The sequence below is a fragment of the Lygodium microphyllum genome, unplaced genomic scaffold (assembly GCF_053477565.2).
Source record: "Lygodium microphyllum isolate KBCC unplaced genomic scaffold, Lygodium_microphyllum_v1.1.10 scaffold_78, whole genome shotgun sequence".
Classification (NCBI taxonomy): domain Eukaryota; kingdom Viridiplantae; phylum Streptophyta; class Polypodiopsida; order Schizaeales; family Lygodiaceae; genus Lygodium; species Lygodium microphyllum.
Window position 1 is genome coordinate 382,560 of NW_028229561.1, and position 17,451 is coordinate 400,010.

The following is a 17,451-nucleotide window of genomic DNA, read 5'->3' on the forward strand; positions in this document are numbered from 1 at the left end:
CCGCACACTTGTCTATTGCATGTCCGCCACCACATGCCGGAGTCTCAAATCCTTCATTGCTTGTGCAATGGTCACGATGCTAAGAGCTAGGGATACTCGTATTAAAATTCATTTTAATTACAAATCTTCACGAAGTTTAATTAAATCATTAAGTTCATAAGTTCATTTCTCATTTTGGTGGTAGAAGCCTATTTAGATAGGTTGAAAAAGAAATTGCAGCTTCTAACAAGCTAAAAGAAAAGCTTACCTGAGATCTAGTGTTGATCTTGCTAAGTCTTTGTGAGATGGAGACAGAATCAAAGCTCAGCACAAAAATTAGTAGACAGTGTGAGAGTGAAACACGACACCCAATGCAATAGATTGAAAGAGTGTAAATTGAAAGTACAAGGTACAACCCTTAAACCTTAGGGTTGTAGGGGGTGTTCACACCCAAACACGATAAGTGCACGTAAGTGTGTGACATAAGCACATACAAAATAAGACCATAAGTCTGGGGGAAAAAACTTCTCATACTGAGAGTAAAAAGTGCCCGTGTCCTATTGATCACCGACACTCCTATGTGAGCGTAGGTGTAAGTGAGGCGTAAGTGAAATACCCAACAAACTCCCTTGGAGTGAAGAGTGATCAAGAGTACAAGGATCATCTGCCACCAAAGGAGATCAAATTTAAAGCATTGCAAAATACTTCAAATTTGTCACAAGGAAGAGCTTTGGTGAAGATGTCTGCCATATTACTGGTGATAGGGCAGTAGACAAGGTTGATATATATATTTTTTGAAACATAAAGTAGTATCTCTCGCAAAAACTCCGTCGCCCGTCACCGCTGACTGCCACCGCGTCCCCTGCTACCCTTGTCTTGTTCGGCAACTTGTTGCAGCGCTACCCAACGATTCGTCTGCTTGTTTTCCCCGTCCCCCCCCTCCGCGAAGCACTGTACCTCTCCCCCCCAGCCAACCTATCGTGCCATCCCACAGTGGCACGAATTGAAGCTGCCTACGCCCGTCAACCCATCCTGCCCTGGTCTCCGCTCTAGCTCTGCTAGTAATCCATTCCGCTCATTCCCCCCCTCCACCCGGGATCCGCTTTGACGCCAGCTCTTTCCCAATCCTGCGCTGTATCTCGACACCAAACGGGACACCCAACTAGACGCTTTTCTTTTCTTTTTTTCTTTTTGCCCATTCTTCCCCCTCTGCACTTCCCCAATCGGTCGCCCAACCCCCCACTCTCATGTGGTTCCCCGTCCCATTCAATCGGCAGCTCCAAGCCCCTCACCTGCGCGACTCTAATTTGGAAACATCTCTCGTGGCGACCAATGCTTCCATTATCCTAAGAAGACAAAACAGAAACCCCCCCCGGCGGCAGTTTCAGCAGTATGATCGCCATGTTTCTTAGTAGGGACGCACAATGGAAACCTTTGGTCAGACGTCGGCGCATTCTGCGAGTGTCCCCCAATCAAATACCTTGCGCATCATTCTCTTGGAGAAACAACTCTTAGCCGTCCGTGCTACAGAGGTGGAATTGAAAGAAACAACGATCTTTGGTCAGGTTATTGGACATTCCTCATCGAGGGCCGAGCTGCGGGATTGGCTCCACTCCACGTTGTGCATTGGCACAACGCAGATCATGGAGGTAGTCTTCATGCGGGCAATTGATCTTCATGGTTCGACTCACTTGTGTGGATGCAATGCGTGAGTTAGTGGAGAGCTCACCCTATGCCTCCATGAAGGGGGTCATTTACATGGTTCCCTAGTATAGTGGCTTCACAGTGGAGACATTTGCACTCCATAATAGATTTCTCAGACATCCAATTACCCTACTTTTCCCCGGACTGGCGGTAGAGTACCGCTAGTTAGTGGAGGACTTTGGATGGCTCTTTGGCACAGTTCTTCCTGCCTCCTTTGCGGATGCAGTGACAGTTGCAAGAGTCCCAAAGGTACGAGTGGCCGTGAAAGACACAAAGAGTATACCAAAGTTCCTGGAGATTGAGGCAAGAGGTCACTCCTTTAGGTAGCAGGCCATTGTGACTGGGCAACCAAGGCACTGCTTGCGTTGCCATAACTTTGGGCACCAGGTAGCAGACTGCACGCGTTTCGGAGCTAAGGCGGCTTCAACAACAAGCCCGCAGGTGGATGTTGATAGCTTCACACGGGTCCAGAGACGATAGAGAGGGAGATGGCAAGAGGGGCCGCAGCCAGCTCCTCAGACATAGCCTCGGCAGCAGGGAGTAGGAGGGCGAACGACGCCCCCCCGGCAGAGTACTCTGCAGCCGCCCCTGCCTGTCCCGCCCGGCAAGATCGTAGTCCCCCACATCCACCACCCGCATCACTGCCGAGTGGATGCTAACAGCTTCACACAGGTTCAGAGACGATAGAGAGGGAGATGGCAAGAGGGGCCGCAGCCAGCTCCTCAGACATAGCCTTGGCAGCAAGGAGCAGGAGGGCGAGCAATCCCCCCCCCCCGGTCCCGCCTGGCAGGACCGCAGTCCCCCACATCCACCATGAGGCTCGTTGAGGAGCCTGTCCACCATCCACCATTAGCTTATCTACCATGATAGGCCCTCTTCAAAGCATGGGGGTGTCAAAATCCGCCTCCTCATCCATGTGCTGATAGTTTCTTGTATAATAGAGGCTCCTTGATCAACTGATTTGTTGTTGTTGCAGCTGCCATCCTGCTGCTACTTACAGAGTCCTCAACTGCAACCTAGAAGAAATAAGAACCCCCATGACTTCAAGGGGGTAGGAACAATAATCTCTTTTGTGACATGATGAAATTTTGGTAGCTTTGGGTTGTACATTGGTGGTGATCTTAAATGCATGAATGATTTCGACATTTGTTGCATGACATTGGGTCCTTCCAGCTTGAAGCTCACAAGAGTCCTCAACTGCAACACTAGAAGAAATAAGAACCCCCATGACTTCAAGAGAATAGGAACAATAATCTCTTTGGTGACATGATGAAATTTTGGTAACTTTGGGTCGTACATTGGTGGTGATCCTAAATGCATGAATGATTTCGACACCTTTTGCATGACATTGGGTCCTTCCAACTTGAAGCTCACAAGTTTCTCCTCGAGCTAGTAATGGTGAATGTTATCCATTTCAGTCTACCTATCCTTCAAATAATTCCAAAGGGGCTGGGCGGTTTTGCAGCATGAAACTTTGACAGTGCAACACGATCATCTTCATTCAGGAGTGAAATGGTACTTTTGATGAACTCTCAATGTGAATGCATCTATGTGATAGCTTTAATGGACTGGTCTCATAATTTATCTCCAGTCAGCTTGACCGGCACAGAAGGAGAAGCCTTTTGATGAAATTGCAGCAGAAAAAAAGTGAAGATCTCCAAAAGGAAGATATTCTCATTGATGTGCACTATTGGCTGGGAGAACTAGACTGTAAGTGGAGGGAATTAGCAGAAAACTTCACAAAACAGAGAGAGAATAATTTAGCCTTTGCTGCCAGCAAAGATGCAGCAGTGCTGCCTCCATGTGTGTGCAGAACATGTCAATCATGTTAGATCATTTGGCAATTGCATGAAGGTGCATGCCACTTTGAGGGCAGGTCCAAAATCTGCTGCAAATGCGGCTTCCTGCTGCCACGAAAGGTGGGGATGGTGAGAGCCCTAGTCACCTACAAACATGATCAGTTGTGAAATTTTCTATCATGAGAAACAGAGGTCCAGACTGCAAGACTTTGGTGATCACCTTGCAAACACCTTCCATGGAAGTTTCAAAGGATAGATCTGTGCTCTAACACTATTATTGATGCACCTTAGGCAGATCATGAAAGACCGTTCATGTTTGTCAATGGAAAAAGATGTCACATGCACGCCCTTACTAAACAATCATGAAGACATGCCACATGTGAGGTCGTGGGTATTAGATAACATTTATTGGAATCAGAAAGGAGATAGACAAGATGGCAATTGGATCAACAATGACAAGCACCTAAAGGTGGTATACTTTTAGAGGAAGAAAAATTAGTGATGGTGTTTAACAATGTTTTTTTTGGCATTGAAATTCTTACCTCTTTCCTGACTGGCCTGTTGTACATATAATCATCTGTACTGCATTGAATGTATGATTAAAAAGTGTCAAAAACTGATGTTATCATGTCAGTCTCACACTACTTTTGACTTTCATCTAACTTGTTTTCTTGGACGACATGCTGAATAGGTGCAAACTCTTGTTTGGACTTACAGAGTGGACTACTCATTGGGGTGCCAATCCCGGAAGAACATGAAGCAGCTGCCAAGCCGATTGAGTCAGCAATCAGTAGTTCTTTGCAAGAAGCATTGTATATCTTTCTATCTTTATTTCAATCTAAGTGAATGTATTTGTGTGCTCTGAGGTTTCTCCACCAGTAACATAAAGTATCACCAAAACAGTGTCATGCGTGCGCATGTGTGCCTGCACATGGCACAATGTGAGATAAATGAGGGGTGGTGTGGATGGAGGAGGAGGATGGAGCATTGTTTCTGCAGCTATCATTTTTCTGCTATGCCAGCATGTCTTCCCAGGTTAGCAAGCCTGCTGTTCAGGCCTAAATGATTGGCTTGACATGCTCATTTCAGATCTTGGATTCTATTTGACAATTGTGGTCAGTTCCTGCCTTGCGCGACCTGAATCTGCTCTTCTACTGTGCTTGATTGTTCACCCTCTTCCTTTTGCTGTCCTGCTCTCTCGTCTATCTTCTCACTTCTTTTTTGTCCTTTGTTTCTGCTGCTGTTTTCTCGTCTTGCCAGTTTCTCTGCTCACCAATCGGCTCTGTCAGTTTTTGTGGGAGTTTGCATGCATGTGTTGTGCGTTGCTGATCCTCTTTTTCTATGGAGTTTGCAGAAATTTTCTATTTTTCTAAAAAAGAACACATATGCAGGCATAAACTCTATAAAGATCTTCCCTTGAAGTGTAATATGTGTGTGGTGCCCTCTTGGATGATTTTCAGCAGAGTTGTCATTACCTGCAGGCCTTCCATGGACATATAAGATTCCTTTTACCTTCAGGAAAGATATTTAGTGATCAGAAAGTAGGGCAGCAGGTTCAGAATGTTTTGGGGCTTAGTGCAAAAAGTTAATCTTTGGTCAACAGTGGAGCAGAAATCTACATCATTTCAGTAGAAGACCTCTCAATGCAGTCTGGGGAGGTGTGAAAAGGAAGCCAAAGCATGGGATTGTAGCACCACCTAGGGAGACCACCCCACAGTGTGAAGAATATGCCGTGGTAACCTTAGATGTGAGCAATTTCTGAAGCCCTTGACGGTGCCAGAAATGTCAGACCAAAGCTTTGCCAAAGGTGGCATAAGCCAAAGTGCCAAGGTCGTGTATACTGAAGGGCTCTTTCTAGTGAAGAATCAGCTATGGGCCTTCTAGACATGCCACCCTGTGAGGTTCCCAATCAGCTCCCATGCCTCATAGTGGAATGCTGAGGGCTCCAAAACTGGGAGGTTGGACAAGGCATCCACTTCTACCATTGTGCGAACTAGGTTCTTTGATTAAGATCGTGTCCTGCATCTCTGTAGCACAGGGTAGATGTTGCCCTGTGGTGACTAATTGCCAATTGAAATCTCCCTAAGTAATATGTTAGTCAATTCTTTGGGTCTCCAAGGATTGGTATGGCAACATTGGCAAACTCCATGTTGCAGCATCGGTGCCAACCAGCCATCCACTGCAAGTTTCTGAACAAAATAGAAGGGGATGTGCAACGGAAGGAGGAATGGCACAAGATATGGAGGCTCAAGACTTTTTGTGCTTCTTTGTCTTCATTCTTCTCCTTCTCTCTTTGTCAACTGACTACACTCAAAATATCTTCAAAAGTGATAGACATCTTTTAACCTTTTAGTCACTTCACACTCAGCTTCTACTTTATTTATGTATACATAGGATATGAGTTAGTCTATGTCTTATTTCTCAACACTATCCCTCAAGCTCAAAATGAGCTTGCAAATACAATACCCCAAGTGCACTTCTAAAGTACTTAAACTTATCTTCACCTAATGCTTTAATAAAGATATCTACGACTTGGTCGTTGGTTTTGACATGTACCAATTGACATGTACCAAGTCTATCTCTCCATCCATAATTTAGTACGGGGGAGTTTTGGAAAGGGGGGAAACGGAAATGGGAAAAACTGGAGTTTCGGAGTTTGTGCCAAATTTAAGAAACGGGGAAACATAGTTTCTGATTGTAAACTAAAATAAATACAATATTATGTGGGTATGTAAATATATCAATGCCTACAACAACATGTACCTAAATTTCATACAAAACATTGAGTCTTCATGTCATATGATTGAAATCATGATTCATTACATGTCATGACTCACGAGTGAAGATTGAAGAGTCAAGACTCAATGGTTGAAACTTGGTGTGGAAGCATGGAGGAGAGGAGCATCTTTTGTAGATGAGAGAAGGGTCAAAGTTCAAACAGTCAAAAAGAGAGGGGTCAACGGTCAAAGAGAGGGCTGCTAGTTGGAAGGCATCCAAAGAGGGCTTTTGAGGGGGGGGGGGGGGGGGAGTGCATGGCTTTCTCCCTCCTCCCCCCCCAAAAAAAAAGAGTGTAGGAAACGTGGGAAACGCGGGATGCGGGCAAGCATGAAATGCGGGACGCAAGATTGAGGATGCGTAGGCTAGGTGGCCCAAATAGATCCGTTTTAACGTACGAATTCGTACCGTGCAGACGGTGCCGTACGTCATACGGAGGCAACTATGGCTCTTATGAATCATAAGACCTTTAATTACGTCAGGATCTATTATTGATAAGAGGGAAGCGAAATTCCATGTAAGTTACATTTACTTTTGGGCAAGTGGGGTGTGGAACTCCCTGATGACCGGTTTTTCTCCTCAATATATTGCCCAATTGCCATTCCTTCGCACTTCTTTGACTTTAGGGGATAATGCTGATGGACTCTTCCAAATCTATGAAAGGGACGACCTTGCTTAACTTTGCTCGCAGGACATTTGTTTCTAGGATGAAATCTTGCTTCAAATTTGGAGCAAGATTCTTCCTATGCTAGCGTGGGGGGAGACCACCAATCCTTATTTTTCTCTTATTACTTTCAATCCTCTTACTCTCGTGAGTCCTTGATTACTAACATAACTTCTATACACAAGTTTGTTAAATCAAACGAGACCACCAATCTTTATTTCTCTCTTATTACTTTCAATCCTCTTGTTCTCCTTGATTACTAACTTGAGCTCTGTACAAAATATGTTGAATTAGATGAGTTCACTTTTAGTATCTCGTTAGCCAATTCTACTTGCAATGACTCTGTTGTGGGATCCTCCTTTGCTTTCTGTTGTTCCTTCTTCAGGCTTTGCAACTGTTCTTGCAATTCTTTAATATGCTCTTCCTTCTTGATCATTTCTTGCTTCATTGCGGCCAGCTCTACTTAAACTTTTTTCAACTCTTGTAGTAGGAAAGACTTCCATGACGAAGGCTTTGCTATTTGTAGGGGGGACTGAAGGTGTCTGGATTTGCTCCTAATTACTCTCTTGCAATTTGGCCATGATAGCTCACATTGAGCATTTGAAGAAGGGTGAGAAGACCAAGCAAGCTAAAGCCACAGAGTCTACTTGTCACATTTGTGGCAAGATGGGTCATTGGAAGAAGGATTGATTTGACAAGGAGAAGGACACCAAGAAGGAGAAATCTACGAAGGACTCTGGAGTGGTAATTGCTCCTTCATCGGTCGCCTTTCTCCCCTTGGAGGTGATTGTGGATGCTCCTCCGGTAGCCTTTGATGTAGTGATGATGGCTCCCCAGCCATGTGAGTGGATTGTGGATAGTGGTGCTTCTTGCCACATGACTCCTTCTATAGATGGTATTGCTCGTATGCGTTTGATGCATGGGTAAATTCTTGTTGGTGATAGTTATTTGGTTCCTATAAAGGGAAAATGTGATATGTAGTTGATTTTGGATGGGCAAGGTGTGTGCCCACACATCATCAGTTCTCTATGTGTCGATTTTAGGTTATCATCTTTCTATGAGCAAGATTTGTGCTCTTGGCCTTATGGTCTAGTTTGATAAGGACTCTTTCCACATTCTTGATGGAAATTCTCTACAAGCTCTTCGTGAAGGTCATGAGGAGAATGGAGTCTATAAGATGTGGACTTCAGCAACCTTTACTTCTCTTCTTTTTTCACAGACTCAGACCAAGCTATGGCATGCTTAATTCAGCCACCTCAACTACGAGTACCTTTGAAAAGGCAGCTTGTGCGTTGATTGCTTGAGATTGGGGTGAGCCACCCGCCATGTGTGTCTTGTATTTGTGGCAAGTAGCATAGAGATGCAATCCCCAACAAGGCTTCTCGTAGGGCTAAGAAGTTGGTGGAGCTTGTTTCAATGGATATTACGTGGATCAGTCTGGATGGAGTCCTTTAAGGGGAGTTTATACTTTATGCTAATTGTTGATGATTTTAATAGGATGACATGGGTCTACTTCTTGGAGTTGAAGTCTAAAGCATTTTCACACTTTGAGGATTGGATGATCTTCGAGGAGAATAGGTCTAGTAGGAAACTCTAAGACCTTGTGTTTCGACAAAGGAGGGGAGTTTGCCTCCAAGGAGCTAGGTAGGTTTTGTGAAGATTATGGCATTTACCAAGAGTTTGCCAACACAAACACACCTTAGGCCAATGACATATTGGAGTGGAAGAATCACAGTATGATCGAGATGGCATGGACTATGATGGAGTGTTGGCACACAGCTTAGTGTCTATAGCCCGAAGTAGTAGCTAGCGCTATCCACATCCTTAATCAGTCACCTACATTGATTGTGGTTGGTATGGTACCTTTTGGGCCTTATTTTGGTCAAAAGACAAATGTCTCTTATTTCAGGGTATTTGTGTTTGATGCCTATGTTCATATTCAAAAGAAACAGAGGAACAAGTTTGAGTCGGCTTCCAAAAGACAAGTGTTTGCAGGTTATAGCTTGTAGTCCTAGGGATATAAGCTTTATGATCCGATTTCACAGGGGGTATACAAGAGTCGAGATGTTCCGTTTGTGGAGTTTCCAGCTACAGAGGGGGGTGTTGGCCATCCCATCTTGTTGGGCACCTGAGCAAGTGTCTTTGGAACTTATGCCCCTTGAGACTCCACTATCAATGGAGGAGTAGATTGCTTCACTATTGGATTCACTTGTTGAGTTGACATTGGTTGACATTTCAAAGACTTTGGCAAAGGTAGAGCAAGGGAGTATTGGCCTCCTCCTTGTTGGGCACGTAATACACTCTATGATGCAAGAATGGAGGGAGTTCTTGAGGAGTGGCACCACAAGATGGCCCACGACGATCTCAGAAAAATCAGGAACACTCCACTGAGCTTGGTTATACTAACTATTGTTTGATGTCTCATGCCATCCATGATAGGGAAGCCACCTCCATGAAGGACGCTTCGCAATCACAACATTGGAAGAAGGATATGGACCAATAGTTGGATGCGATTAAGCGGAATGGTACTTGGGATCTTTTGCCTCGTTCATAGGAAGGTGATTGGAGTCAACTGGGTCTGTAAGACCAACTACCATAGTGGTGGCAATTTGGATAAGCAAAACGTGTGGCTCGTTGCGAAAGGATTTGGGCAACGGAGAGGGGTAGATCTCCATGATATCTTTGCATCTATAGCTTAGATGGCTACCATTAGGGCTGTTCTTACCTTAGCAAGCTATAGGAGATGTCCAGTTTATTAGCTTGATGTGAAGTTTGCATTCCTTACACAGGCTCTAAGCGCTTGGAATGAGAAGATCGACTCATTCCTCCAAGGGAAGTTAGGGTATTGGAATTCTTATGCTGATCCCTAGTTGTATGTGCACACCTTAGCCAGAGGGCATGAGTTGTTCATGCTTTATGTGGATGATCTCATTTTGACAGGTGACCATGCCTAGAAGGTCAAGTAGATAGAGGAGGCACTACATAGAGATGTTCAAGATGAGGGATATGGGCTTCTCCACTTCTTTCTAGGTCATGAGATTTGGTAGACTCAGAGGGGAATTTTCATCTCCCAATAGTTGTATGTGCAAGGGAGATGGAGGAGTGTAAGGCTATTTCTACTCATATGGATCCGAATTGGAAGGCTATGCCCCATGCGAATTCATTGGCAGTAGATGCTATGTGCTAAAGGCACTTGATTGGGTCCTTGATATAGCTTCTTAATACTCGGATTGATATGTGTTTTCTTGTAGGTTTGCTTGCAAGGTTCATGAGTGAACCCGAGCCAGTTCATTGGAAGGCTGCATTGAGGATTTTGCAGTTCCTGATGAGGGGGAAGGGGGGGGGGTTGGGAAACGGCGGAAACAGAAGAGAAGAGAACAGAACAGATTTTGGATTTCCGAAGAGCGCAGTTTTGCAGATTGCAGGAGCAGATCTTAGTTAGAGCAGAACAGAGAAGCAGAGCAGAGCGCATATTTTGGAGCTGAACAGAGCAAATCTCAGATCAGATCAGATCACAGATCAGAAATCAGTCAGATGATTTGGTGAATATAATGCATGTACTTTGCTGCTACAGTAATCATGTCTGAATTGAACACCACTTTTATCGATCAGGTGGTGGAGGCTTTGGGGCCTGATTCGGATGCCGAAGAGGGGGAAGAAATGGTTCCATGTACCGAGATGGTGGTCCCCTGTTCAAAGTTCATCCTGGTCCTGATGTGCAACTACCAGTCAAATGTGGCAAACATGCTTTTGATGCTTTGGTGGAAGACCATGAGGAACATCTGCCAAATGATATGATTACCAGCCGTGCTGCTATGCACAGGTCACATCTACCACCGCTAGGAATCACAAGATTTTGAGTGGGAACACTTGCTGGAGTTTGTTGATACGTTAGTCGGAGATTATGTCCAACACAATCAAGAGACCTTGTGTATCGAGGATTAGGATGATGTTTTGGAAGTTGCTGTGGATACAAAGACAGTTTGGCATTCATTTTGTCATTTTATGAAGGGGTTATCCTTTTCTTTACAAGCCGAATTTTGGTGCTTTCTTTGATCTGCCACTAGTTGAATTCCCTTATGTTGGGTGATTGTGTGGAAGAGATTTTTGTGGCAGTACGGGGCTTTTATGAAGTAATGTTAAAGTCAGCCACACTTCGTGATAATCTCCTAGCCAAGGTGTCTTTGTTTTTTGATCGTCCACTCATTCATGCCGTGCCTTGGCGACTGTTGGCTGATTGTCAGCGCTTGCTTCAATAGGGGTGCCCAGTGTTGGTAGAAGTGAAAGATTGCCTTTTCGTGTATTGGCCTTTGCTAAAGGAAGCTATGGCAGCCATTGCTACAGTCTTGGTGCCTCCTAGTTTAAGGGCCACCAATCGTAATCACATGTGTATGTTATGGAATACCTATTGCAAGAGGCCTAATTGGTTGTGGCTGATTTACCATGGCATGCCATCATTGCATTTTCATTTGAAATGGAGCACTTTTACTGGCACACTTTCTCTTGTGGGCAGTTGGGACATCTTATGGTCGAATGCCCAGAAAAACTTGTAGCTCTAGGAGCTGGGAGTGCCCCGGCTATTAATGAGGATATTAGTCTTTGGATCACCCAGATCAAAGCTGGGTGGATGTATGCCCTAAAAGAAGCAAGAAGTGTACTGTTGACTTTCAGCTGCTATGCTTGGTCCTGCCCAGGACTTTCTATGTACCTATGTTCGATGAGAAGATATGCCCCCCATGCCACGTCCAAATAATGACATGGCCCCTTTTGCCCCTCGGATATCTTCTGTAGTAAAAGGTTCTGCAGACTGTTTTAAAGATCCATCGAGACTTGCCTTGGACACACGGGGTAAGGTGATTACGCCATGGGATCGTTGTTATCAAAGGTCTGCCTCAAAAAAGAAAGAAGATCCCTCTACCTCAAATTCGGCAAGTCATAGGTTAAACTCATTTGCAGTGCTGGTTGATTTTCTTGATGAGGGAACTCTTGAATCGCTAGCATGGGGTCCTATGCTTGGTGGGTCTATATGCCCTGAATGATCTGGTGTGTAGAGCTGGTTTGTGGAACAGACTTGCAGCGTGCTTGGCACTTGGTAGACTAGGTTTGTTGATGGGAGATTTCAATATGTGTACTAATGCTCTACCTCTGAGCATTTGGTGATGGATGCTTGTGAGACTCGTGTTTGGCAGGCGCTTGCTCTAAATGTTCTTAAACAAGATCTTTGGTTTTGGCTCTGCCCATCGGATATGGGATTCAAATTTCACTCAGCAGAACACATCAATACATGGTCTAGATTAGATCGTATCTATGTCATGCATGATGATGCCTTCATGCTAGAGATCTTGAACATGCAAGTCTTGCAAAGCTATGGTATGTCGGAGCATTTTCATGTGTAGTTTGAGATGCTTGCACAGTCAATGGTTCCTTTTGCATAGTTTTTGGGTAAGCCTCCATTGCTCTTCAATTCATCTTATTTGAAGCACCTTGTTTTCAATGGTTATATGGGGCAACTGCTTGACCGATTCGTGTCTGATTTTGCATCAATAGAAGCTTACTCCTTTGAGCAATTGATTGGTAATGTACAAAGGGTCGCTCAACAATATGGTATCCATTATGCATGCCTTTGCAAACAGTGTTGACAGGCAATAGAGGAACTATCAGCCTTTGTGTGTTCATTGTTTCTTCAATCCCCATATGATACATTCTTGTTCTTGATGTCTATGTTGTTGGTTGATCTTATCCACCAATTCCAATTGAGATCTTATTAACAGTCTAAACTAAAATATTCGATTGACAATATGCAAGACGTTTGTTGTGAGTCTCATAAATTCTTTTAGGGTCTACATCCTTCCTGTGCTTGTTAGAATATGGTTAGACTACATCATACCGATGGGCACATCATTATAGATCTGCAGTCCATTGTTTGCATGTGTCGTGACTATTTTATGGAGCTCTTGGAGTAGCCCAGCACCCCTCTGAGCATGTTTCTATAGCCCGTTCGGCTTTTTATGATTTGGTTTGGGACCACCTTTCATCTCACATACAGGTTGCATTGGAAAGTGACGTTAATGAAGATGAGGTCATGGATGTCTTATTGCACTTACCCATGGATAAAATCCTTGGTTGGGATGGCCTCACTAATCAATTCTACATCCTTTAAGTGTTGATGTTTAGTCAAAATACTTGTTGGAATGGATCTCCGAAAAGATGGAGGCAAAATTTATCTATTGGAAAACATAGGGGTGGCCCTTTTATGTACACCTAAAAGGACCCCAAGCCATCATGCTACCCACGTTTACCTACTTTTTACCGCTTCCACCTTGGAACACCGCTTCTTGGAAAAAGGACTCCTTGCATGTAGGTATCTCTTGGATTTCTTGGAGCCATGTTTGCACCCCGAAAAGCATGGGTGGCGGGGCGATTTTGGATGTACATACCCATATGGTGCCCCTTCGTTGGTCACTCTTTAGAGCAATGCGTAGTGATCATCATCCTTGGGTCTTTATAGTCCTCTTTTTTCTAGAAGACCGAGGTATTGTACATGGTAACACCAACATACATGCATCATGGTGGCATGTTCTTAGCCCAAATACTCACTTTTCCACACTCCTCCATCTTGGTAAATCATTTGGTTTCTTCTTGGAGGCTTGTTCTTGAGAAGGCCTGTTGGCATCCTACAAAGGGTCGTTTGGAGGCAAATTATTTCAGTTGGAATTGTTGGCGGTGTTGTGGCTGCTCTCTTGAGATGGGAAATAGGAGGACAACACGTCTTGGTTTGTCTTTTGTTGCGGATGGCACTTTGATGAGCCGTGGGGGGTTGATGTCTTTCCGTACATGGCAAGGAAACATTTCCGGATTCCTTGTGGATACGGCGACTTATGGGGCCAAATTGAAAGGTTGATGCAATCTATTTAACCTTTCCTACACTTGACTTGGATTGCCCTTGGGTGGCAAGATTGGGATCTTCCTAGTCATCTTTGTCTTCAAAAGGCTTCAGCTAACCGGGTGTATCACCTCTTGATTAAGGACAAGCATTGGCTAGTTACTGAAGCCAATGCGATTTTGGGGTATGCATAAATCAAAGGCTGGGTGGAAAATGACAGTGATGGAAGGATGGCTAAACAAGACCGGGTTCAAATGGAAGTTCTTTCTTTGGAGAGTGATCATTGGTGGGCTTCCCCTTGCTTCGGCCCTTTCTAAGTGCTGAATCTCAATTGGCAATTGCTTTTTTTTGTACAACCAGCGTGGAATCTTTGCATCATAGATTTATTTCCTGCCCTCTTTGGCTAGGAAAATTCAAGCTCTTTTGACAAATATTTGGCAAGCGGTTGTTGGTCTATCACTGTGCCCTTCCAATTGGGTTTTTGCCAGGGCCAAATATCCCACCATGGTGCAGCCACATATGAGGGTCATGCTCAAATTTTTTAGATTTTGGGGCTGTTAGTGGAATTGGATCACCCCGAATGCTTTTGTCTTTGACTCTGCTGCAAGCATCCAGGGACACAGTCAAACTCAAGGGTCTATCTACAGTAGCAATTAGATCTTGTGTAGCATGTTGATCTTCTCCCTAGGGAGGATTTGGCTCCTTGGGATACGACAATCTTGCCTGCTTCTTTGCCATGACTTTTGTACTTTTTTAGTTATTTGATCTTCTGTAAAGTGAGTTTATGCACAATGGCCTAGTGCCATGCCCAGAGCCATCTTGCATCTTGTAATCATGCAATCTTGTACTTTTTTTGTAATTAATACGATTACCTATTACAAAAAGAAGAAAGAGAGAGAGAGGGAGGTTTATTCTTTTGGGTGAGCGGGGGGGGGGGTAGAGCTTGCTTACAAGAGGTTGACAATTAGAAGAGGGTATAGAGAACTTTAGAAGGCTAAAGGCTTGCTTGTTTGGTGTGTGAGGATGGAGTGGGGGAGCTTTTTTAATAGTGTGGAGAAGGCTGGAATCCAAGGAGCATTGGGTGGTCTATTTGGTCCTCTCTTCTCTCTCAAAGATAGACAATGAGAAGAGAAATAGAGATTACATCCATTATCATTAAGTGCAATCTCTCTTTTCGTATCTTGCAAGTGGACCCATGGAAGAAGATGATGAAAATTGTTGCACTATTGGAAATTGCGAGGGATCGTATGGAGTGGCATAGCATGATGTGTGTACAAAGAAGGTCAATGAGAAGAGATGAAAGAATCAACAAATCCCTTGAGCCTGTGCGTGCCTGTTGGGCCATGTATGGTTGCTCCATTCTATTTGATGGATGGAGCGATTGCAAGAAGAGAGATTATTAACATTCTTCTTTATTTTCCACGTGGTACCAATTTCTTTTGGCTGGTGGACACCAATGTGAGGGGAAGGAGAACCATGGGCTCATTCATAAATCGCCATGTTAAGCAAACCATATTGGAAGTAAAGTTCTTAAATATAACGATGAGGATGCAGATAAATCATTTGAAGGATTTGTTCACTTTCAATATTTATTCTATGTCAATGTAGCTTGGTTTGCAAAACATAATCCAAGTGGTCACACAGACAATGCTTGGAATTGTGCATCTATGAGATGGAGACTTGAGGCCGAGTTTCCATCCATAGTATGGACACATGTACACCATTCATTGCCTAGATCTTCTCATGGAAGATATAGGCATATTATAGTGGGTAAAGAGGATTGTGGATGATGCTTGTAAGATCGTTGGCTTCATCAATGGCAATAATTGAGTGCTTCCCATTATCGCTTGGCCTTAGACTTGAAGTCCAAGAAGCCAATGAAGACACAACTTGCAGCAATGTGGTTTTTTCTAGACACAACTTGCAGTAATGTGATTTTTTCTCTAGCATCTCTTTGATATCCAGAACAAACTTCAAAAGGTGGTGGTCCCCACGGAGTTCAAGGAATGGCTTGAAGGGTAGTCTGTATCAAGTCAACAAGAAGCAAGGACCATTCAACAACTTTGCTTGAAGGAGGAATTTAGGTTTGAAGTGAGGGCTATAGTCACCACCGTCACTCAATTGTACAAAGTGCTTTGTATCATGGGTATGGAGGGGTCTACTCTAGATCTCTATCACCTTATAGTGGAGACAATTGTGGATATTGGAGCATTAGTGTCTTGGATGGGTAGACTGTAAAATCATGCTAAGCACTAAGACACTTATTTTTAAGTTTTCATGCTTATTGGAGGCTCTTCTTTTAAATTTTCATACCTCTTTCAAATTATCTCCACACACACACACACATACACACACACACACACACTCTCTCTCTCTCTCTCTCTCTCTCACCTCCCCTTTTCCCTCCCCCTGCCGTTGGCGCCCCCCTAAAAAAAAAAAAAAACACCAATGTGACCATTCATGGTTCACCGTGTGTGTATTTCCCTTTAAGCCATATCTCTTACTTCTATCTTGTAGTGACGTTTTGGAATCCACTCCAAAGAAAGATGACATTCTCTATACAAGCGAAAAGAGGTGGGAGTGGATGAAAGGGCCCATCTATGGGTTTTGTTGTACTCTTGTGAGCTACCTTCAAGTCTCCCTCTTTCTTTATTGGGGGAAGAATATAATGGTGCCTTCTCCAAGAGCTTATTAGGTCCATGACCAAAGGGGCATAGATTTTGCTTATGTTGTATGCTGGAAGAGGGAGTTGTTGGTGAACCCCCTATTTTGTTGGAAGTCCTTTGACTATGAATTTCCCCTCCAAAAAGTCAAGTTACATATTCTCGCTTAGGTTAGATGCCAAACTAGGCAGGGTTGTCTCTGTACATAGTACGGACTGATCCATACCATACAATTTGTATAGTATGGTATGTATTAGAATGATTTCGTATTTAAAAAAAAAGAAACTTCCCCCCCCACCCCCAAAAGAAAAAAAAGAAAAAGGTAAAAGCCTCTCTCTGCCTCTCACACCCTCCTTTTCTCTCAAGCCTTTGTGTGTGTGTGTGTGTGTAAAGTCAATTCCATGTATGTGCTTGTAACTTGTGTATTGTGCTTATTGTGTATGAGGCATATACCATAAAGGTTTTGGCATGTTACTCTCAAGCAATCATCTTGTATACTCTAATAGCATTGCTATTGAGACTTTACATATTTATTCTATCATCTTTAGTCCAAAATATCTAAGATGATTTTTTTTCGTACTAATATTGTACCGTACCTTATAAAATCTTAAGGTACCATTTAGTATTGTATTTTATCGAATCATACCTTTTGTACTTGACAACTATGGTTTTGAGTATAAACTTATGTTATTTTTGCAACGTGCTTTAGGATTGCTCATCGGGTGCATGTGAGAGGAATTGGTGAACCTATTCCTCTAGTGGTAGTTAGTATCATTCTAATTCTGATGCGGAGAGTGACATGAGCAGTTAGACGAATGATCTTTTAATCTGTAGCTTGTTTTTTGATCCCTAGATGCAGTTACCAGCCACACATGTGGGCTAGAGCCTACTTAGTCATGGGCTAGAGTCTACTCAGCCATGGGCTAGTGGTAGGCAGTCATAGGCTTACTCTTCAATCGTGCGCTATCCAACAGTCTGAGTCAT

At 43.7% G+C, this 17,451-nt stretch overlaps 1 protein-coding gene across 3 annotated transcripts in view; it reads left to right on the forward strand.

Moving 5' to 3' along the window:
• The window catches only part of LOC148008701 (pseudouridine-5'-phosphate glycosidase-like), a 187,079-nt gene that overhangs the window by 147,042 nt on the left and 22,586 nt on the right, over positions 1 to 17,451 (forward strand). For all 3 annotated transcript variants that reach the window (XR_015689971.1, XM_087674054.1, XM_087674055.1), the window contains one exon: positions 4,174 to 4,294. Coding sequence is in view for 2 of the 3 variants with exons in the window: in XM_087674054.1 (XP_087530180.1) it covers positions 4,174 to 4,294 (121 nt within the window). In the remaining variant the exon portion in view is untranslated. The remainder of the gene's footprint in view (positions 1 to 4,173; positions 4,295 to 17,451) is intronic.